The sequence below is a fragment of the Balaenoptera borealis genome (assembly GCF_965194805.1).
Source record: "Balaenoptera borealis genome assembly, chromosome: 1".
Taxonomy (NCBI): Eukaryota; Metazoa; Chordata; class Mammalia; order Artiodactyla; family Balaenopteridae; genus Balaenoptera; species Balaenoptera borealis.
The window spans coordinates 164,975,468-164,998,466 of NC_138860.1; the positions used below are offsets into that span (position 1 = coordinate 164,975,468).

The 22,999-nt window shown below is 52.0% G+C and overlaps 1 protein-coding gene across 6 annotated transcripts in view; it reads left to right on the forward strand.

Annotated features, from left to right (window-relative positions):
• Positions 1-4,048: 4,048 nt before the first annotated feature.
• The window catches only part of STK40 (serine/threonine kinase 40), a 37,818-nt gene continuing 18,867 nt past the window's right edge, over positions 4,049-22,999 (forward strand). For 2 of the 6 annotated variants that reach the window (XR_014236362.1, XM_082363353.1), the window contains exons 1-2: positions 4,051-4,397; positions 22,853-22,972. Coding sequence is in view for 4 of the 6 variants with exons in the window: in XM_082363353.1 (XP_082219479.1) it covers positions 22,861-22,972 (112 nt within the window). In the remaining 2 variants the exon portion in view is untranslated. Of the gene's footprint in view, positions 4,398-13,624; positions 13,756-19,304; positions 19,629-20,091; positions 20,258-22,852; positions 22,973-22,999 lie in introns of those variants that run through there. The other 4 variants (XM_082363354.1, XM_082363355.1, XM_082363356.1 and 1 more) reach the window with 4 other exon arrangements.

Sequence of the window (22,999 nt, forward strand, 5' to 3'; positions counted from 1 at the left end):
ACTTGAATTTTCTCTAACTCAACTGAATTCATATTTGGCTTCACTCAGCCAGAGTGGCAGAAACTTAATTGCAGTCAATTCAGAGTTCCCCATCACTTTCCTCAGAATTGGTTGAATTCTAGGGCACTTCCTTTGAAGATGCCAAAGCTTGGGCAGGGTAGTCTGATCTGATGGTGTCTGGTCCAGTCACACTAGCATCCCCTGAGATGTCCTAGTTTTGTACTGGTTTTCTGTCTTCAGCCTGTTCAGGATGCTGCTGAGTTGCTCCTTCCTGACCCATCCCCCTCTGAGTGTTCAGATTCTTACTCTACTTTTTCCAGGCCACTCCGGCCCAGGAAATTCCTAGGGTCTTGGGTTAGTTAGGCCCCGCTGTTTGCCCCAGTGCAGCGCACAGCTGTTTCTTCAGAGGGTTTTATTACTTCTCGGTGCTCCACCAAGAAAAGGAACACAACTCTTCCTGCTTCCCGGGCCCTGATGCCCTCTAGCTCAGAGGCTGAGGAGAAGCTTCTCTATTCTCAGGGGCCACCCCCTAAAGTCTCAGTCTCCCAGATCCCCCTTGTTACAGTTTTCTAAATTTGGATCCGCACAGATATTCTTTCCATTCCTCCCTGAAGGCAAGCCTCTTGGAATTCAGAAGCAAAAAATGAACTCTGCATTCTGTCGTATCATTTGTTTCCTGGCGTAATGTATGCAGAGTAACCTAACTACATGCACAAGGGAAGGGTGGAGGGACACCAAGGGAAAGATGAAAAACATATTTCAAAATGTCATCGTCCCATCGGTGTTTGGGTTTTGTGCTCATTGCTGCAGCCTTTGTTCAAGCCCGCACATACCCCGATGTGGGGAATCCCAGTTGCTGACTGAACCCCCCGGAATTCTGAGTGCTCAGGTGGGATGGCGTGCCCCCTCCTCTCCCTCCCCTCCAGGCCCTGGAGAGAAGAGTACAGGATGCTCTCTCATTTGGGGGAGGAGACTCCCAGGGCTCTGAAGAGAGCTGGGTGGCCTATGGCTTGAAGTTCAGATCTCCTTGGGGGCCACACGAGTGATGTGACATCTCCAGCTCTCAGCTGGATGGGACTTGCAGGAGAGCATCCAGTTCAGTGAGTTCCAGTCTGGCATCCCCAACTGAAGGGTCCCTGAGGGCAGCAGGAGTCCCTTGAGTTCTTATCAGTGTTCCAGAGGGATCCAGAGAAACAGCACATAGTATGTGCAGGTTACCCAAGCTAGCTTGGTCTCTGCTTCGGGCTGGAGTTATACCAACAGCGTGGTGGCCACACTGGCTTGCTCCTCCTGATCACAAGCTCTTATGGCTGTAATACGAGGCTGTAATGAATAAAAAGGAAGAAATGACTTGATGCAGGTTGGTTGTACGGGAGACAAAATCTTACCAGATATGAGGCTCATGTGGATGGAAGATACTAAAAGAAGCTTTCAAGGTGAGAAGGTTGGGAATCACTGATCCAATCCAACTCTGTCATTTTACAGTTGAGGAAACTGAGGTCCACTTTCCTCAGGGGGAAGGTGGAGGCATCTGCCAGGTCCTGTGATTAAGGTAATGGCAGAATGCCAAGATGGTCATCACAGATAGCTACTGCTTGTTGAATCTCACTGTGTGCCAGACCCTGTGCCAGGGGCTCTACGTGCTCCAGGAGGGCAGAACTGTGGTCTGTTTGGTCCCACTGGATCTCTAGCATCCAGCTCAGTGCTCTGCACATAGCAGGCACTCCATAAATCTTTGTGGAATGAATGAATCATCTCATGTCATCATTACAACAACCCTGGAGGTTTATATTAGTAGCCCCATTTTAAAGATGAACAAACAGGCCCAGAGAGGTGAGGTGACTTGCTCAAGGTCAAAGAGCCAGTGAAGAGGAGGGTGGGGATTTGAACTCAGGTCTGTATGCCTAAAACTCCATGATCTTTACTACTGCACTACACTATTCTGCCGCCCAGCCCTCCTGATGCTGGTAACCGGGTAAGATAAGCGGTGCCTCTGCTCACAGTGGTGGTACCCAGCCACCAGGTGTGGGCCTGGCACTCGGAACTTGCCATACCTTGGGTCTAGGGGCTTGGTCACAAAGAGAAGTCAGAAGTCAGCCAGTAGGAAGGGTTTGCTGGGTTCCAGAAGCCTGAGGAAGCTCCCCGGGGTTGAAGGTCTCCTCCTCTCCTTCTGTAATAGGCAGATCTGCTGGTACATCCTCAAGCAACCATCTCATGCTGTTGTGACAGGCGTCACTTTGTTATGGCAGCGCCGTCTGCCAGCATGCCTAGAGTTGGAGAGCCAGCAGGAGAGTATGTCACCGTGTGTGTGTGTGTATGTGTGTGAGTGTGTGTGCGTGCGTGCACACACACATGTGTGTGATGCAGCGGTCTCCTCCTGTTGGTGTCCTGGTGACAGTTTTTCATTTCCTCTGGCTGGCACCTTTCCTTTCTATTCATTACCTCTCCTACTCCTCTCTTTCTCTTCCCCCTCCTCCTCTTCGTTAAAATTCTATATTTTGAATTGGCTGAGAGCCTCCTGGGGGTGGGGATGGTGGTGTCAGCTCTAAGTGATTCATCTAGCTGATAATTAGAGCTCTGGAAAACCCAACACTCATTCCTGTCAGAGTCAGGGCTTCCGGAATCCCTAGGCTTTTCACTTTGTCAGAGAGAGGAGCTTGGGGGGCTGGGCCCCGCTTCTTTGTGCCTGACTTTCGGTCCCCCACTGCATTGAAGCTCGGTAACTGAGAGGGGTATGAGCACTCTTATTCGCCAGGCCCCATGAAAAGCCCTTTCCACACTCACTGGATCCTCACAGTGATCCCACGAAGTGTTATCCCTATGTTGACAGATGGGGATAACTTGCACATAGTCACTCAGCTTGTAAAGGACACAGCAAGTACTCAAATCCAGCCTTTTTGGAATCTGCCAGACTTGGTTCAAATCACAGCCCTGCCATTATTAGCTGTATATGTCTTTGGACAGTTTACTTCCCCTCTCAGAGCTCTAGCTGCTTCATCCGTGAACAGACTCCTTAACGTTGATGTCTCTAAAGTGCTTAACACAGTGTGTGACATAATACTGGAGCTGTTTCGATTACTACTGTTATTCAGGCCCATCAGCTCAGTGTGCACTAGGCATTCAGAGACAAAGAGATGGACACAGGAGGAAGCAGCCCGACTCACTCACACCAACTCTCACGTCCTGGCACTGCCTGTGTAGAGATGACAAATGCGTGCATACACGTAAGTGCCTGGCCACACACCCTAGGAAAATCCAGCAGTGTGCACACAGGCTTGGACACGTGTGCCCACATGGATACAGAATGACACAGCTGGAAAGACACCCGGGAGTTAGACAGTCATATGCAGCAAGCACACTGGCTCACACCTGGGAGACAAAGGAGTGGGTCCATGGTGGCTGGTGCTGCCACCACGGAGCCCTTCTAGCTGCTTCTGCATGCCAGCGGAGGGAAGCCAGGCTCTCAGAGGGCCCCAGTGAGTCACCAGCCTGATGCAATCCCTTTAAAGGGCTCATCTGCTGGTGCAAGAAGCTGATTCATGGAGGGCGTGGTTGCTGGAGGAGGAGGAGGAGAAAGGGACCGAAACTGCGGCAGGAGGGGCTGAGGTTAGGTGGCTGGGATCGCTAACAGGAACTCTTCACTGTTAACCTCCCTGGTCGAGACTCTAGGGATCTTCAGATTGAAGCGTGGTTTCTACAAAAGCGAGGGGCCCAGAGGGAAATGAATTGTGAGGGCTATGACAGGAATTCCTATCATTGATTGAGCCTCACGGCAGCGCTCGCCGCACAAAGCTCCAGAAACAGAGAAATGGGGGTCAAGGAAGAGCCACTTTTCCGACAAATACACTACAACTAGCCGACCTCTCAACTGCTGCAGACGTCTCCAGACCCGGGAGGGCGAGTGTAGGGCACGCGAGGCTCAGTGGAGTAGGGGCGGGGGCGGTGCCTCCGGCCCCACCTCACCGCAGACATAGCTAAGCAGTAAGTACCGCCCCTTAGGGTCTCGGTGTCCAATCGTTTCCCAGGTTTCGGCTCGGACCCCACCCTGAACCAATCCTCAATCGGATTCTGGCCTGTTGCCTGAAGGCTTCCGCCCATTGTCAAGATGGCGCCCAATCCCTGCGCCGTGGGCTGTAGATACGGGCAAGGGGCGGGGATGCGGCTGGTCCGGGAGGAGAGGGCGGGGCGGTGCGTCACTTCCGTTGTCAGGTGGCGGCGCCGCAGCCATGGAGGGAGGCGGCGGCAGCGGCGGCGGCGGTTCGGGCGGCTGCGCCGGGAGGCGACGGTGAGCGGCTCCCACGCCCCTGGACCGGCCCCGGCCCCCCGGGACGGAGCGCCGAGCAGCCCCGGCTCCGGGCTACGGACTATGGGCGAGCAGCGCTGAGCACCGGGGGAAGGTGAGGGCAGGGGTCCGGGAGCGGGGAGCCGGGCCGGGGGTGCGGGTTGGTGGGGCGGGCCTCAGCGGCCGTAGCGCGGGGACCGGGGTGACAGCCTGAGGCCGTCCGGCTGCGACAGAAACGGCAACAGCGATTGTGCCGTCCTCCGCTGTGGTCTGCCCTTCCCGGGCGGCGGGGGCGGGGGCTCCTGCACTCCGGGTACCCGGTGGCTGCGGGGAGTCTCGGTCCCGCCGCAGCCCTGGGAGGTGGCACTGCCAGCCTTGCCGGGAGTCACTCGGTCAGTGAAGGCGCCGGATTTGAACCAGCCAGGTTTTTCCCAAGAGACATCCTCTGCCTCTCCACGCTGCCCTCCTGATCCCGAGAGTGACATGAAAGTTGAGACAAGTCCCCAGATAGGACCAGCCCGGGCTTCCTCCAGGAGCCCTCACCCGTTGGCACGGGCACCATCGCTGCTGGGGAAGTTTCGAATCCCGGGAGGTGTTCAGGTGCGGGTCAGAGCTATCTGCTTGACGGTGCTACGTCTGGCCGCCCTTTTCCAAGGAGAGAGCCTGCTGCTATGGTCACTGTTTCACCTGCTGTGCCCTCTCAGGCCCGCCCATTCCCACGCCGCTAGGCACCACCTTCCAGCCAGTAGATGAGGGCATCAGGATTCCCGACGCCGAGTACTCTGCCACCCCCACTTCCTAGGTTTGATCCCCGTTTGTTGGCGGAAGGAAGAGATGACAGCCGCCTTCGCTGTCGGGATAGACTTTGCTCTGTATTAAGTCACTGGAGGAAACCGGTTGGCTTTGCTTGGTTTTGAGAGCAGTGAAGAAGAGGGTAGTCACTCTGGGTTGGGCGCCTTCCCTCTTGGCTTAGCTTTGCATGAGATAAGGGAGAGCAGGATATGTAATTGTCAGGCCAAAAGAACCCCTGTTTGTAAACAGTGCTTGTGAACTGGGCCAGTGCTCCTTGGTGGCCCTGCTGTGCCAGTTGTTTGTCCCTTAGATCTAGACAGTGTGGAGATAGCCCTTGTTCGTTCATTCATTCATTCATTCATTCCCCACATGACAACAGCAATGTCCTTGCCTGGAGAGGCAAGTACCCTATATTATAGAGGTTAAGAGTGGGCTTTGGAGCCAGAATTCCTGAGTTCAAATTCTAGCTCTGCAGCTTTGTAGCTGTGTGACCTTGGGCACATTGTTTAACCTCTCTGTGCCTCAGTGTTCTCAGCTATAAAACAGGGGTGATAACATAGAGTTGTTGTGAAGATTTTAAAAGTTAACACATGTAAAACATGTAGAACCATGTCTGCCACGTAATAAGAGTTCAATAAATGTTAGCTATTCTTATTCTTATTTCAAGAAGCTCACAGTCCGGTTAAGGGAGACTGACCTGTAAATAAATAGTTGAAACGTAGTCTTGAAAAACTAGTAACAGCAAGAACAGAGGGCTGTGGGAGCCCAGGGAAGGAAGCTTCTAGCTCAGCCTGAGTTGGGCAGGGTGGGGGGAGGTTTTGGGGAGGCTTGGAAGATGTGACGATGCTGGAGCTGCGTCTAGAAGGATGGGAAAGATCAGCCAGGTGAGAACAAAGGGGCAAGGTACTCCACTTAGACATGTCAACTCAGAGTTTTTCCAGAAACCTCAGATTGTTCAGTATGGTGGTATGAAAGGCAACGTGGTGCCAGGTAAAGCAGTACAGGTTGACAAGGGGATGCCACATTAACAATTTGGGACTTTGTACCAAGGGCGGTGGGGAGCAAGTGAAGAGGTTTTAAGCAGAGGAGTGTCGTGATTAGACTCGTGTTTTCGAAGGCTCTCCCTGGAGCCTCAGCAGGAGGGAAGGGAGGAGAGAGGAGAGACTAAAGCACTGGAGACCTCTTCAGAGGCTACCGCAGGCCTCCGAGAGAAGAGAGATGGCGTGGGGTGGGGGATCTTTGCCGAGACAGCGCTGTATGCAACTGGTGGCGGGTGACAAGCTCCCTGCATTGCCCTGGGCGGCTCTGCCTGCCCCGGAAGTGCCTGGCACATGTGCCCCTCTCTTCCTGAGATTGCAGGTCACTCGAGCAGCTGGGCTGGTGAGGCTGTCCTCTCAGAAGGTTAGTTGTAAGGTCAGTTGCTCCCTGGGGCCTTTAATTTGGCCTTTTGGGAAGGCAGCAGACTGTAGTGGTTAAGAGCCTATTTGGTTCTGCTGTCAGACAGAATCTCAGTTCACATCCCAGCCCTGCCAGTCAGTAGAGGTGACTTATTCTTCCCGTGCCCAGCTTTCTCATCTGGGGAAAATGTGGGCAGTAAGAGCCCTTCCCTTGTAGGGCAGTTGTGAGGATTCAGTAAGATGTGGCAGGTTGGGCATTTAGCACACGCTGAGTAAGAAATGTTTGGTAAGTGTTAGCTGCTGTTACAGGCTGCAGGAAAGGACTTCCAAGAATTAGTTGAAGCAGTTAGTGGCAACTAAAACTGTGTCCCATTGAGCTGTCGGAAATGTCCTGAGGGATCACAAGACCACAGAATTTTATTATATTCTCTCCAAAAAAGAAATCTGTGGGGAATTTACCGAGTCTGTATGGGAGCCATGCAGATGATTCAGCTCAGCTCTTTAAAAGAACCATTTTTTAAAATAGAAGTAGGACTGCTGAGAAAAAAAAAAATCATGTTTTAAAGTATACTAGGAGAAAAAGTATTTAGAGTTTGTTTCATGTGTGTCCCTGTTAGTGACCCTAGTCTGGTATCTGAATTAGTACCATCAGGAAGCACACATTGACGTATGTGGTGACTTAAAATCCGGAACCCCTGTTCCACACACGTGAGCTCCCAAGCGTGGCCGAGGATGTGCTGGGAGCCAGGCGCAGAATGAGAATGGCGAGGCACGCCCTGCCCTGGCGGAGCTTGTGGTCTAACAGGGGCCAGGCAGGCTCCTAACCAACTGACATTTGCATAGAATTTGGTGAGTGTCTCACAGGAGTCTGTGCAGCATGTAGTGGGAGTGAGATGAAGGAGTGATTCTCCTGGGGGATGGGGAGGTGACTGGGGAGAACTTTGGAGAGCCCTTAGAACTTGAGCTGGATCTTGATGAAAATTGAATCTTGAAGGGTGAATAGAGCTTTCTGAGGGTTCATGAAGCACTCCAGGCAGGGGAGCAGCAAGGCACAGGCATGGATGCAGGCTGGTGTGTGTGCACACTGTAGGAACCACAAGAGGTTCTGGCACAGGGTGAGAAGGGACCTGCCTTTAGGACATGCTGGAGAGGTAAGCATCAGTGCTAAGATGCTTGAACTTATTATTCTGTTGGTGATGGGATGCTTTGGTTTAAGGGAGGAAACACCGTTAGACCTGCATCTTGCCAGGAGCCCTCCGGCTGCCGGTGGGGGATGGACTGGGGATAGAACAAGTCTGGAGTCTCTGTAGGAGGCTTTTGCAGTAATCAAAGTAAGGGCTGGTGGGGGCCTGGATCAGGGTAGAGGCAGTTGGGATGCGGAGGAAGGGCATAGATCAGAGCTGTTTTGGGGGAAATCAACTGGACTCTGGGAGTGTTTGGCCGTGATGATTGAGGGAGGAGCAATGATGGCAGGTGACCTCGAGCTTCCCGATTTGGCTGACAGAGTGAATGATAGTGCGGATATAGAGACGGCAGAAGATGATGGCCAGTGAAATCCGCCAGCTCCATTCAGTAAGCCCTCTCATGGGAGAGGGTCAGTTGCAAAGTCTGTGGCACTCTGTCCAGCTTCGGGCCAGGCTTCTCGCTGGTTTTGCCTGCGTCAGCGCCTGGGAAAAGGGCAGCTTCCCTTCCTTCATCTTCCCCCTGCCCAGATTTGCCCAGGGAGGTGAACTTCTTCAGTATTTCAGAAACTCAAGTGGCTGAGTCTGCAAAACTTCTGTGACTTCCTCAGCCTTCAGATGGCCCTAAAGGGCAGCCCTTCAGTCAGGTGCCATCCACACTGATTCAGCAAGTGATGGGTCCTGGACAGCAGCACGCCCTCAGGGGAGAGATGGCCGTTCCCAGTGCTCCCGGGGAGATCTTATCTAGAAAGAGACCTTGAGGTTGGATTTACTCCAGAGGCTGGGTCAGCCAACTCAGTCCCTCTTCTCCGGAAGGAGAGATGTCTGCCCCAGGCCACCTGGGACTCACTCAGAACCATCAGGGAAGTGAGAGGGAGCTGCCTTTGTGCCCTTATCCCCCTGAGCTCTACGGGAGTACAGAGCTAGGCCTGAATCAGACTGGGCTGCAGAGAGGGATGTGCTGGTAGATGGGGCTTCAAACAGACCCTTTGGAATTGGGGAGATTTTTGCAGGATTTGTCCTTGCATTTGTGGTGTAAAGAAGGTAGAAGAGAAAGTGGCCTGAGACAAGGGCATTTCTTCCTCCTCCACCTGCTCAGGTGAGACTGTGGCCTTGAAGGTGGCCCTGGGCCCATAGCAGCCCTGCATCTCCTCTCGGGATCTGTAATCAAGATCCGAGAAGGGAAAGGATGGTGTTGCTTGCTTTGATTTACTTACTATCTTAGAGATGTTTCCACTTTGTCTCATGCACGTCTGGGTCATTTTTGGCAATATTGTGTCATCATTGTTTGTGTAATTTATTCAACAGACTCTCTGCTGATGAACTTAGGTTATTTTCGGCCTTTTGCTCTCCACACAAAGCTGAAGTGACTATCTGCATATGTGTGGTTTTTCCCACCTTAGGTATCTGCAGGATAAATTCCAAGAGGAGTTGCTGCTTCAAAGAGTATCCTTCATGTTCATTATTTTTAAAGTAATTTCTTGGCCCCCTTTTAATGAACTGGAGCAGCCTGATTTTCCCTCAGCAAGCAAAGATACTCTTTTGGGTTGACATCCCTCTTTCCAAGGGGCACTGAGAACCCCAGTGGCGGTCACCCTTTTCTGGCTCTTGGCGGTCTGTCTTGGTGTGAGTTGGGGTTCCCTAGAGCTTATGCAGTCCAGCAGTCTACAGGTCTGATGGTTTCAAAGAAACTCGAGTTTCTGGAAAGCACCAGAGAAACTGAGAAGGGCTCTTGTCATTTAGGATGAAGCTGTCCCCTCTACATCTGTTTACAGACCATCACCTACTTGGCAAAAGAGACCAAGGATCTTTTGGCTTTAGGGAGTCTGTGACCCAAGGGTCCAGAAGGAAGAGAAAGTAGCCTGGACGTGGTAGAGGGAACTGGCAAGAGCAGGACTGGTGTGCCTGTCACCTGTCTTTGGGTTTAGGGCAGAGCTGCTTTGAGGTGTGATCAGGGGATAGCAGGTGCCTCTAAGGAGAGGCTTGGTTCAGCCTCTTGGGAGACCTTGGGACTGGCATAGCCCAAAATTCTCTGGGTCTTTTGGAGCCCCACTGCTGTCATTGCCACCTTTGGAGAGCAGGAATCCTGCCCCTTTTTGTAGTAGACGTGGAGCCCCTGGCATTACCATGTTTGTGTGACTTCCATGGCTGTGTTCTCCTCCAACTCCGCTCCCAAGGTGGTCCCTCCTGAAGGAACAGGAAGGAAACCAGCCACAAAAGAAGGATCCCCACCACCTTCCAGGTCCTTTGCTAAGTACTCTGCAATATGTATTGAGGCCTTCTCACAATCTAAGGAAGGAGGGCTTGACTCTGTTTTACAGAGAACCCTCAGACACTGAGGGGTTAAGGAACCCTCAGCCAGCAAGGGCAGAGCCGGATTTCCAGCCCATACTCGCGTGACCCTAGAGCCCATGCCATCCCGTTCCCCCGTCCTGGCCAGGCTCTGGCCCCAGGGAGCCCAGGCCACATGGAATAAAGCCGTAGAGCTGGAAGGGACCTTGACAAAGCTGAAGCAGTCCCTTCTTCTTTCCTAGAAGAATGGAAACTGCCACTGCCTGGAGACAAGTCCTTCCCCTCCTGCCCTGTGAGTAGTGGGTAAGGAGACCTTCAACCGTGTCACCCAGCATTTAAGGCTTAGATCAGACCTGGCTTCAGAAGCCAGTTCTGCCACTTGCTAGCTGAGTGACCTTGAAGAAATCACTTCCTATCTCCAAACCCAGTTTCCTCCAAAGTAGTAATGAGGATTAAACACAAGGTGTTATTGTCTGTGGCAGGTTCCGCCTGGTGCCTGGCCCGCAGTCAGGACCCAGGGGCTGGCTCCGGTGAGGCCTAGGTGAGCTCTTTGCTGGTGGGCCTGAGTGTCCCGAAAGAGGCGTTATGAATGAGCTTCCAGGTCTCCAGTTTGAACGGTTTGGTGGTCTTCCCAGCCTTTATAGAAACCGGGTGGTGAACAGGAAGTTCCTTATAGGCAAGTTTACAAGTTACCTGAGAGAGTTTCAGTGTACCCGGAGTGGTGGTTTGTCCCTTCTGTCCCCCACTCTCCTGATGCAGCCTTGCATCAACATGCAGGCCCACACGTTCGGGGCATTCGCATGCCATACTCCCTCAAGTGTGCCTTCCCTAAAACCCAGCCTCCCCTGGTTCCATTACCGCTCTTAATAATTCTAATGGGCTCAGAAATTTTTTTAGATTTTTCAACATTATTATAGTAGCCTACAATGAAACAGGTAAACAATATAGAAGAATATAAAATAAAACTCTCCATCTCCTTCAGGCCCCTAGTTCTATTACCTGGAGGTATCCACTGTTAAGTTTCTTCTAGAAATTTCCTATGCATATTCAAGGGTGTGTATAATCATCTTTTTTCTTATTTTTTTTTTACCCAAATGGGATCATCTTATACAAATAGTACTGCAGTTTGCTTTTTCTTTTTCATAAATTTACTTATTTATTTATGGCTGCGTTGGGTCTTCATTGCTGCGCGCAGGCTTTCTCTAGTTGCGGCGAGTAGGGGCTACTCTTCGTTGCAGTGCGCGGGCTTCTCATTGCGGTGGCTTCTCTTGTGGAGCACGGGTTCTGGGCGCGTGGGCTCAGTGGTGGTTGTGGCTTGCGGGCTCTAGAGCACAGGGTCAGTAGTTGTGGTGCACGGACTCAGTTGCTCTGCGGCTTGTGGGATCTTCCTGGACCAGGGCTCGAACCCGTGTCCCCTGCATTGGCAGGCGGTTTCTTAACCACTGCGCCACCAGGGAAGTCCCCTGCAGTTTGCTCTTTTTAGTGTAACGTATCCTAAACATCTTCATCTACCAGCAGGTGTGGGCCTAGTCTTAAAGGCTGCGTAGTATTCCCCTGTGTGGACGTACCACGATGAAGTGAACCAGTCCTCTCTTGGCGGACATTTAGATTGTTTCCTGTCTGGGGGAGATGTGTGTGCATTTTGATATCTGTGGTTTTGTCTTTGTGTTTTTTCCTGCTACCCAGGGCTCTCCAGGGACCCTTGTTGAGCACATTCATCTTGGTGAACTTGTGTGAGTGAACCTGGAGGGTAAATCCCTAGAACTGGATGTGCTGGGCCCGGGGCAAATGCATTTTCTTCTGCTTTGCTGGCTGTGGTTTCACCTTGTTTTCTGCACACCTGTGGGGCCTGTGCAGGGGATTCTGAAGCGGTCAAGGCCCCAGGCCCTGCCCCCAGGAGCTCGCCCTCTGGAGAGACACAGGCAAGCATGCTCTCACCCACTCATGAGCAGAGTATGTGTCAGGCGTGGCTCGTGGCTGGCCTCAGCGACTCGGAGCAGGTGAGGCCCTCGTGTGGGTCCACTTGTCTGAACGGCCCACTGAGGGCCACTCTGATGGCAAAGCCTGCTGTCTGCCTCTGTAATCTTGCCCACCAAGCAGCCACAGCCAGCAGCATTCAGTAAAACTGCAGAAAGTGAACTGTATTGTTCATTCGCAAGGCTGTGAAATTTAATTGAATTTCATTTTTGATAGAGGCAGTTAAAGAAAGGCAGTTTGCTGGCCCCAATCCAAATTACCTTTCTCACGGGATGATAGTAGTGACTTTTGCTGTTAAAAACCATATGAAGAAAGAGAATCACATGAACCTGGCCCTGGCCCTGGCCCAGGCTTTCCCCTCTGTCGCTCTGGAAATCTGAGATGGAAGGAAGGAAACGTAACATTTACCTAGTGCCTCCCACACGCTGGCTCCCCGCAGTCCTCAGGGACCCTGGGCAGGTACAACACTGTCCCTGTCCTCTGAGTGAGGACCCCGTGGAGCAGAGAAACGCATGTCTAGGACACAAAGGTGCTCTCAGACTCAGCCAGCCCTTCTTTAGTCACTTGCTGCTTTCTCCTTGCCTGACTTGGGCCATCTTGGGTGTCAAGAACCTGAATTTGGGACTTCCCTGGTGGTCCAGTGGCTAACGCTCCATGCTCCCAATGCAGGGGGCCCAGCTTCGATCGCTGGTCAGGGAACTAGATCCCACAAGCCGCAACTAAAGTTCCCGCATACCACAACTTAAAAAAAAAAAAAAGATCCCGCGTGCTGCAACTAAGACCCGGTGCAGCCAAATAAATAAGTAAATATTAAAAACAAAAAGAACCTGAATTCCACGAGGGACCTGTGGCGGGCCTCGTTCCCACTGAGCAAAGCAATAACAGAGCGATAACTGATGGTTTGAGCTGAGGAGGGGTCCCCTTTGTTGCAGGGCAGGCTGCAGTGACCGGGGAGGGCTGTCAGTGACTCAGTCTCCCGTCACTGCACATGGCAGAAGGCCCCCCCCAACAGAGCCGAGGGACCACCGGGAAGGTCTCCCAGCCAGGGTATTGGCCGCTTCCCCTGGATACTTCTCTAGATAGGAGATACCAGGGCAGCGCAGCCTGAGAAAGAGCTATTAAGTCTGTCCCTTCCTCTTCCAACACCCACACACAGTGACGGATTATTTGTTGTCACATCAGCTGCTTCCGGAGGCCCTTGGGAGGGGTGAGCTGGTGGCAGGGCTGGCGACGCTGCCCTGGATTCTCTCTGTGGCTCTCAGAAAAGCTGCTGCTGAAGCCCTTTACCCGTCCCAGGGATTGCTTTCTTACTCTGTTTATCTTTTCCCCAGAGGGGCCTCCAGGTCCACCTCTGTGTGCACAGCCCTGGGGTCTCTTCTCCCAGGATCACTCCGGGATACATCCTCCCAGCCCGGGGCCTTCAGGCCCACTCCCCTCCCCGTCTCTCCCCTCAGCCTTCATGGAGGCCACGGAGGAGCCCAGTGGGGCTTGCTCAGGGCAGGGGGTGAAGAGGGACATCACCGATTATGTAATCTCCTTGTGTGTGAATCTTGCCTTCTGGAGGAGACTAGAGTTGGACCTCCGAGCTCTAGATGGGTCTGGTGCGGATGTGCTGAGGGGGAGCAGGCTGGCCACTGGGCCCTCATTCTGGCCGCCCCTCCCACTTCCCACTGGGCTGAGTCACTTCCTCTCTGGCGCTGCAGGTACTCTCCCACACGCCCAGCACAGCAGCCTTCCGGGGGTGAGGTTCATCCCGTGCAAGAGAGGAGCTCCGGTTAGTAGCAGCCAGTTCACCTGTCACCCCCAAGGCAAGCGTTTAGAGAAGGATGTGATGGTATGTATTCCTGACAAATTGGAGCTATACATATCCTGCATTTTAAAATGAACAAAATCATCACTCTGTTTTGGAACAGTGGAGATGACAGCACGTGCATGAATCTTTGTCATCAGGGAGTCCTAGCTAAAGCTGAGGGATTACTAATCCACCTCCCCATCCCCCCAGCATCCATCCTGAGCACGGAAGTATATGGCTTCCAGTGAGTTCCTAGGGAGATTGCTTGTGGCCTTCAGGCTCCCAGGGAGAGGGTCCATGCCTGCTTCAGGGATGGCTGTCATTCAAACTCAAAGGAAAAGCCCTTAAACAGAGCCCCCTTCTAGCCAGCCAGCAGGAGTAGAAGAGAACAGGCCACAGGCAGCCTCCTCTGGCCCAGTCAGCTGGGCTAGGGCCTCTCGGCTTTGGTTTGTCAGCAAACCAAAAAAGGGGGGAAATCTTTACTTTATAAAGTTGTGAGAATTAAAGAAAATCTAGGAAACACTAAGAATGAACGGTTGCTGGCAAGCAGTAGGTGTCCATCAAATGCTAGTTTAAAAGGTATGCACCTGGAGAGACTTGTCACCAGGGAGGTTACTTCAGCAAGGAGTGGGGAACGCTCACCTTTCATCCAGCAGAGACCTCGAGACACCCCTCTTTTACAGATGATGAAACTGAGGCCCACGGAGAGTAAATGACTCTCACAGAGGGTAGGTGACTAGTTCAGGGTCATAAAGCTAGTGAGTGATGGAAGCTGAAGTTTGAACCCAGGCCTACCTGACCCCAGAATCCATCTTGCGCTCCCAACTGGCATTTGGGTAACTGGTCCATGGTTTGAAACACCTGGTTCCATGGGCTGCGAATTTCTCTTGGTTCCCTGGGTTGACTTGTGGATGAAGAGCAAGTCTGTAGGGAAGCTGGGCCACTAGTAGCAGCACATACCTGTGAGTATTGAAGTGCAGTGAGAGTGGCTCCCCGAGTGCTTGGGTCAGGGAGGGGTGGAGGACACTGCCTTGTGGTCTGGTGGGAGGGGGTCTCAGTAACCCAGCCTCTGCGGCTCCACAGATCGTCTTGGCTGCATCATGTGTTGAGATTTCACACCTCCAGTCCCGTTGTTTCTTTCCAGGTGTAGTCAGCTAAATGCATAGCTGGGCCAGAAGGTCTGAGGGAAAGGAGTGGTAGGAATTTTTCTGACCAGCAGAAGGACCTTCACACTACAAACCTAGAGTGGCCCAGAGGACCTGTCCCTGGTGTGAGGGGCAGGCCAGGCTGTCACTCACACATTCCCACACTTTGCTGCAGGAAAGCAGATTTTTTTGCTGGACTCAGCAGAAAGGGGGCTGGTCTGTCCCTTCGCCAGTGAGGGGTTGGTCCGAGGCTACAGGCGTGCTGTGAATGGGTTTCATTCCTCGGGGAGGCTGCCCTCCAGCAGCCAACACTGTCTACGCACAACCCCTGGCTATCAGCCCAGAAGCGCCCTGCCCCGGGCATCCAGGCACTTCTGACCGGGGACTTTTCCTGGACAGACTATTCCCAGCACCGCTGCAGCCCAGTTACCTACAGCTGTGACCCCTTGTCTCTCTGGTCTTGGAGTCTGGCTCCTGTCACAAGCTGGTGGACCATCCGTACTTTCTTCTGGGTCCCAATCCAGCGCCTGGCTTCTCGTTGGGTCCTCTCTGTCCCCTGCCCCAATGTGGGCTTTAGTGCCTTCTGGGTGCATAACAGACCGTTCTGCACTCCCTGTTTTCTCATTCAGCAGTTTGCCAGGCACTGAGTGGGTGCAGGGAAGTGGAGATGAACTGGGGTTGCTCAGCCTGGAGAGTGGTGGGGACGGGGAGTCAGACAATGGCTACGGCACAGTAGGAGTGGACAGAGTGTGCTCTGGGAGCCGGAGGAGAAAAGGACCTGCTGCAGAAGGTGACACCAGTGAGGACTGAGGGAGAAGGACCAGCCAACCAGGGAGAGGAGGTCAGGGCAAGCGTGTTTATGGCACACTCAGAGAACTGTGAGTCATTTGGTGTGGCTGGATTTATGGGGCATATAAGGGCAGTGAAGCCGGATAGGTAGCCTGGGTCTGGCCAGGCTCACTGAGGAGTTTGGGTTTCTTCTTAAAGACCACAGGAAGCATTGGAGGACCCCCACAGCAGAGACAGATGGAGATACTGCAGGCCCAGGTCCCCGAGCAGAGGAGAAAGAGTAGCCTGCTGGCATCTGTTTGTCCAGCCCCAGTTCCACAGGCAGCTGAGGTGGGAGTCTGCTGATGGAGTTGCTCCTGCATCCTTCCTGACCAGCCTGGTGAAGAGCAGTGCCCCACCATCTTGCAGCGGGTGCAGAGAGAAACCCTGTGAAGAAGATGCGCTATAGAAAGACGCCACCAGGTGGCAGACCTGGAGATTGCACAGAGACCTCATTCCCCCCATTCCTTCAGCACATTGTTCGGCCTGGAGAAAGGGGCGCATTCAAAACTGAACTCCTGTTCACGCCAGGCTGGCTCCGCCCAACAAGTATGAGATTCCAAATTCTGCCACTGTGAGCTGTGTACCCACAAGAAATCCCTTTGAACCTGTAAATCTGGACATCAGATTCTTCCAGGGTCTTGGGAGCTGTTCCAGCAGGTTGCACCTTCTCTTCTGTCTCCGGGCACCTGAGAGTAAATTGCAAACATCATGACCCTTCACCTCTAAGCACTTTAGCATCTGTCACCTAAGAACAAGGACATTCTCCTGTATAACCACGATGTAGTTTTCAAATTCAGGAAATTTAACGTCGTATTATCTAATATACAGTCCATATTCAGATTCTGCCAGTTGTCCAGTCGTGTTCTATATAACTTCTTCCTCCCAGCATCACCCATTTCATTTACTCGTCCCGTCTTCAGTCTCCTTTAAGTGAGACTAGTTCTTCAGCCTTTCTTTAACTATCTGACATTGATGTTTTTGAAGCATACAGGCCTGTTCTGTTGAATGTCCCTCAATTTTAGTTTGTCTCATGATCAGATTGAGGTTATGCATTTTTGACAAAAAACAAATAAATAACTTAAATGAGGTTGCATCATATCAGGAGTAACATGATGTCAGTTTGTTCTGTTATTAGTGATATAACTTTGATTATTTGGTTAAGGTTGCAGCTTGTGTTTTTTTTTTTTAATTGAGGTATATTTATACATGGTGAATTTCACAGGTCCTTTAACAGTTCAGTCATTTTGACAAATGCACATACCCAGAGTTATATCCTTTGACAGCAGAAGTTTTACAGCCCAGTATGTGTGCTCTGTCCCCCTCCCACAATCCTCTGCAAGAGATCCTGGACTAGAGGCACTAGGTCTTACTTGCAGACTCCTCGGTGCCCCCCAACTTGATCATGATGAAGGACCCATGTGGTATGGCCCCATCATCCTGGACCGTCCCTTACTGCGCCTTGCGTTGATAATTGCCAGCTGGTGCTCCAGCCTCTGCTCCCCCATAAACCGGTGAACAGAACAAGAGGATGAGATGCCGTGTGCCTCTGCCTGAAAGAACAGGCCCTCCCCTTGACCCGCAAAACAACTGTACTCTGCCCTCTACTGCAGAACTATACCTGGTACTGCCCAGCACCCCTCTTCCTCCTCAGCAGCTCAGCCAACCCCCAGGCCTCCTGTCCTCCCCACACCCAGTTGAACATGTCACTCAGGCTGGCCATCAGGCCACCCACCCCCACCCCCACCCCGCCTGTAGTCTCAGGCCAGCAGACAGATGGCAGGTTCAAGGTCTCTTAAGCCTTTAGTCTGGTTACCATCCTTCTTCTGCCCCACACCCCAAGTCAGTGCCTAACTATCCCTTTCTCCTTGGGCAGGAGGAAAAATTCAAAGCTACTGTGTTTAGGCTAATAAAAGCACAATTTATCAAATGCTTATGATATGCCAGTAGGTACTCTTGCTAATTACCCTTTTGCATGGGTTATCTCACTTAATCCTTAGACCAACCTTGTAAGGTGGATGCTGTACTCTGGGTTGTGTAGGTACAGAATAAGTATCTCATCTGAGATCTCATCTTTGTTAAGTGATGGTGCTGGGCTTGCAACCAGGTTTGGCTTACTCCAGAGGCCTTGTTCTGACTCCGAGCTTCCCAGCCAGTATGGGTTATGTAGGTCAAGATGGTGATCCCTTTAGCCCAGGAGTGACTGGGCTAAGCAGAGGACAACTGGTGTCCCCAGGCCTTTCACCCCCAAGTGCTGTACAGATGTTTCTGTCTGTACTGTGGCATGAGAAAGACCGAGACGCATTGCTCTGACCACATTGTTCTGCTGCCTGAGTGTCCTGTGGACAGAGACCCCTTTCTACCTCCCTCCTGGGGCCTGGTGCGGGTCTGGCCACACAGACCCTTAACTCATGCGTGACAAATAGGACTGAGGCCAGGGATGGGTGGGAGCATCTGTGCTCATTTCCACGTGCCAGGTGGGCTGGACAGAGGGACAAGGTCCCTGCCTTCAGTAGACATTACCAAAGATAAAGTCCAGAAGACAGAGGCCTACACAGCTCAGGACCTTTTTGTTTGTTTTGTTTGCACAGAGCCAGGAAACATGGGGGTGGGGATAGGGACTGCTGACAGGGACAGCTTGAATCCTGACACCATCGGCTCAGCCTGACCCTGCAGTGTAGACAAGTCCTTAGGCTCCTAGCAGGCATTAGAAGCTGCTGACAAATCGTGGCTACCAGCTGTGGTGTCATCACACACATACACAGAAGTAGTGCACTGGGCCAGGGTCTGTTGCTTGCTCCTTGCAGGGGCTGCCCTTGCACTCTGCCTGCACTTGTTCGGTTTGCAAGGTCACCCATCTCTTCAGGAACCCCCAGGTTGCAGCAAGAAGCCTACAGCGAGAATGAATGCAGAACTCTGCGCGTGTGTGCGGGCCCCGTGCTGCCCCTCGTGTTTGGGGGCTGGGGGCTCACGCTGGCTCTGCGCTTGTGAGTGTCCACCGCCTGGGCCCGCGCGTCTCCTCCTGTGTGGAGGCCTGTGGGCATGCTTCTGGGTGTGAGTAATGGGCCCCTTCTTGCCTTGACCAGGCTTCAGATCGAGCCTTCAGTCAGGCTACAGCCAGGCTTTCAGACTGAGCCGGGAACGCCTCAGTACCCTCTCTCTTTGCAGCCCACCTCCTTTGGGGGTTGGTGGTATGTCTACCGTATTGAACCATGCCCTGCTATAGGGTGCCCTGCCTGGCTCTGCCCTGCCCAACTGTCCTGTACCCTGTCACACTACAGCACTGGACTGGGCATGATGGGCCTTAGGACCTTATGTGGTGCTGATGGCCCAGCCTTCGTTTCCTTCTGGGAGAGCTGGGCTCACATCGCCCATCCGCTTTGGAGTAGGATGACCTTAACAGCAAACTGACAGGTTAGGGCCGGCATCCCCTCCTCTGGGCATGCTGTGATGGCGGACACAGAGCTGAGGCCCACAACTTGCTCCCCAGGTTGGGCCAAGCAAAGGGAATCCCCTGCTTTCAGGGTGGAGGAGCGCAGCCTGCGGGCGGGGATGCCTCCCTCCAGGCCTCACCCCTCACACCCATTGTTGCCTCACTGAGCTTCCTGTTGAATCCAGGTTCTAAAGAAACTGGCGTTGACTTGGGAGGACAGCACGTGGAATAGTAGACAGATTTAAAGTTCCAGAGACTTCTGAACCAGGCCTGCTGAGTTCCTGGCAAGCTGAGCTGTGGGCCCAGGAGACACCAGGCAGATGGCTCCCCCTTAGCCAGGCTGGGCCAGGGCCCTTCACCCCAGCCTGAGGACCAGCATCTCTGGAGCGGCCTGGCCCCAAGGCCTTCTGAAACCAGGTTAGCCAGAGTTTCCACATCACAGATCTCCCTGGGAAGCCAGGATCCCTCAGAGCGGCCTCCCCGTGGGAGCATCTGTGGGCCATTTGAAGGTGTGTCTCTGGAGGGGGACACATCAGGATGATTTGGGGGGGCAGGAGGGGCTTGTCTTTGCTCATCCCACCCGCGAGCCCGCAGCAGCTTCCAGTTGCCCAGACCTGCCTCCTCACACTGCTTGCATCGCCTTCACCAGCTCTGGCGGCGTGAAGGGATGTTCGGGAAGGGAGACAGCCTTGCTGCCACTTCGCCTGCCAGCATCTTTTCCCTCTCCCTGCCCATCTGCTCTCATCCTTCTGTCTGCCTACATCTTGGAGCAACTCCCATGCCATTTGCTTGCGTTGAATCCTTAGTGGGGTGGGTGGGGTCAGGCTGAGCCCACTCATGTCTGTGCTGCAGCTGCTCCCGGCAAACTGCTGTCTAGACCATGCCTGTGCGTGGGCACCTAGGCAGCGTCTACACAGGTACGGTGACACCACGTGGTGCTCTCCTAGGAACCGGGAAGAGAGGGGAGTCTTAGCGCTCCAGGGAAGGCAGAGAACAGCGCCAGAATGGTAATGAAATCAACTCATCTGCCAGGGCAGGGCATCTCCAGCACACGGCTGCTGACCCAATAGGAACCATCAGCAACTGGAGGGAAGGCGTCCAGCCATTCATAAAGTATCTGCTGGGCCAGGCACTGGGGGTAATGGTTTTATGTAATTTTTTTCTTTTTTTCTAGTTCTGAGGGATTTTTAGTCTAGTGGTGGGGAAAAGACATTAAGCATATAAGCACACAAATAAATACATAATCACAAAATATGGAAAGTGCTATGAATGAAAATTACAGGATACCGAGTGAGGCTATGACCCGTTGGTGTTGGGGATGTCAAGGAGGCTTCTCTGAGGAAGTGATGTTCACATTGAGAAGGATGCATAGAAGTTAGCCAGGCAAAGAGTGGGAACACTGTTCTAGACACATTACTGCTGAGCTTTTTAGGATTTTTCTAGAAACAGTTGTGTTCTTCCCTGCTTTTGTGTGAATGACTGAATCTACTTCCAGCATGAGCCTCTTTGGCAGAAGTCACAGCTGAGCCTAACCATGGCTTCTGCTCTGTCTGGGGACTGTCAGGGCCTACCGAGTTACCTGATCCTAGTTACTCTCGGGATGAAATCATGGGGCTGCTCCTCGGTGGCACAGCTCTGAAGACAAATTAGGGCTTGATGGGAGTCAAACCTGGTAGATTGGACTAGAAGGGCATCAGGCCATCTCTCCTACCTTCCAGTTCACTGCGTGGAGTCAGTCTCCTGGGGTTTAGAATAAGGGCCAGAATGGCAGCATATGAAGTTATAAGCTAACTAGTGAATACGCACCTGTTATCAGAGTAGGGGCACCTTCTAGGCATAAGAGCAAAAACAAACTAAAGGAAAAGAAGTCTATTTGACTACATAGACATTTAGTCTTTTTTTAATTAAAAAGAAGTTAAAAGATTAAGAAAAACTACATCCTATGTCAGTTATAGCCTTAATATATAAAGAGCTCCTAAAAAATCACTAAGACTAATACACACAAAGCAGTAAAAAAAATAGAAAAAGAATGTGAACTGGAAATTCATAAAAGAAATAATACATATAGCCAGTAAGCGTGTAAAACAAGTCCAACTTCATGAATAATTAAAGAATTATGAAATTAAACAATGATATACTTTTTATTACTCATCAAATCGGCAGCTTTTTAAAATACTCATTCCTGGTGCAGGTTCTGGGACTTACTCTCCCACACTGCTGATGGTATCAATATATAAATTGGCACAGCCTTCCTGAGAGCAACCTGGCAGTGTATGTCACACACCTTTAAAAATGTGTGCCCCATTTGACCCTGTAGTTGCATTTCTTGGAGTTTATCCTGAGGGAGAGAGGCAAGTATGCCAAGATGTGTGTGCATAACTGCTAATAAAAAATATAAAAAGTGGGAAGAATCTAGATGTCCATGAATAGGGGTGTGGTCTGATAAATCATGCTATATTCTTACCAAGGAGACTGTAACTATTTCAAGTGACGCTACAAAAGAAAATTGTCATGCAAGGACGTTAATAATGTTTTTTTGTTTTGTTTTTTTACGGCTTAATTGAGATATGTTTCACATACCATAAAATTCACCCTCATAATATATTTTAGGTGGGAGAAAAGGAGGCTTAGAAATGGTATCATAGCGTGGTCTGAATTTTTGTAATAACGAGAACTGTAAGCATATACACACACACACAAACAGACACACAGGAAAGTCTGCTTGAATATTAAGATTATGGGTACCTTATTTGCTTATTTTTGCATGTCTGTGTTTTCTAATGTTTCTGCAGGAAATGCCAATTACTTTTATAAAAAGAAAAAATTATAGAAGCTTAGGGTTCAGTGTTCCCAAGCCCCCTGTGCAAGGGTAAAGTCTACACTCCTAACGTGGCCTTCAGGTCCCCTAGATCTAGCCTTTGCTCCCTTCTGTGGGTCACCTGTCACCACTCCTTGTACACTCCAGCGACACAGACTACTTGGAGTTTGTTGCTTACGTGCCGTTTCTTACTATGTACGTTTGCTCACCCAGGCCCCTCTGCCTGGAATGACCTTGCCTGTTGCCCGGCCCACTCCAGTATCACCTCCTCAGGGAAGTTTTCCCTGAGCCCCTGCACCCACTCTGGGCCAGAGGCCTCGGGATTGGGCAGCTGGGCTTCCCTGGGCATCCCTGTGACCCTCTGCCCTCCGTGTGTGGAGCTCCTCTGTGTACGTGTCTTTCCTCGCCCCGCCTCCAGCGCACTGCCTTCCCGAGGCGTGAACTGTAGAGAGCTGAAAGGAGCAACTCCTTTCTGTTTTGTTTAAATCCAGGTCTAGAGGTCAACGTCTTCTAGAATCTGGCTCCTGTGTCCCCTTTCCTTTTAGGGGAAAGGGGTATTTGGGGAGAAGGCCTCACTTTGGGAACAGTCGCTCCAGGGCCAGCTGTCTGTCGCAGGGGACCCCAGTTGGCATCTGCACAAAACTCTGTGTCCTTCTCTCTGCATTTGACTGGTCCCTTTGAGGTGGGCCAGCTGCCCACCTCTGTAGCCAGTGCATCCAGCTTGAGCCCCTAATTAATCCCCAGTAAAGGAGCCGTGGTCCTTTGTTATGGAGAACCTTCCACGCTCCTCTGGGAGGGGGAGGAGGTGGCAGTGGCAGCTGTGTGATGCGTCCTCAAGGCAGACTCGCAGGCTGGGTTAGCGTAAGGAAACTCGCTGACTTGCTCAGTGAGAAGGCTCTTTTCTGTCTCGTCTAGAGCTGAGAATGAAGCGGAGAGCATCAGACAGAGGAGCTGGGGAAACGTCGGCCAGGGCGAAGGCTCTAGGAAGTGGGATTTCTGGAAATAATGCAAAGAGAGCTGGACCGTTCATCCTGGGTAAGCCTCTGACGGCCGGGTGAGTGG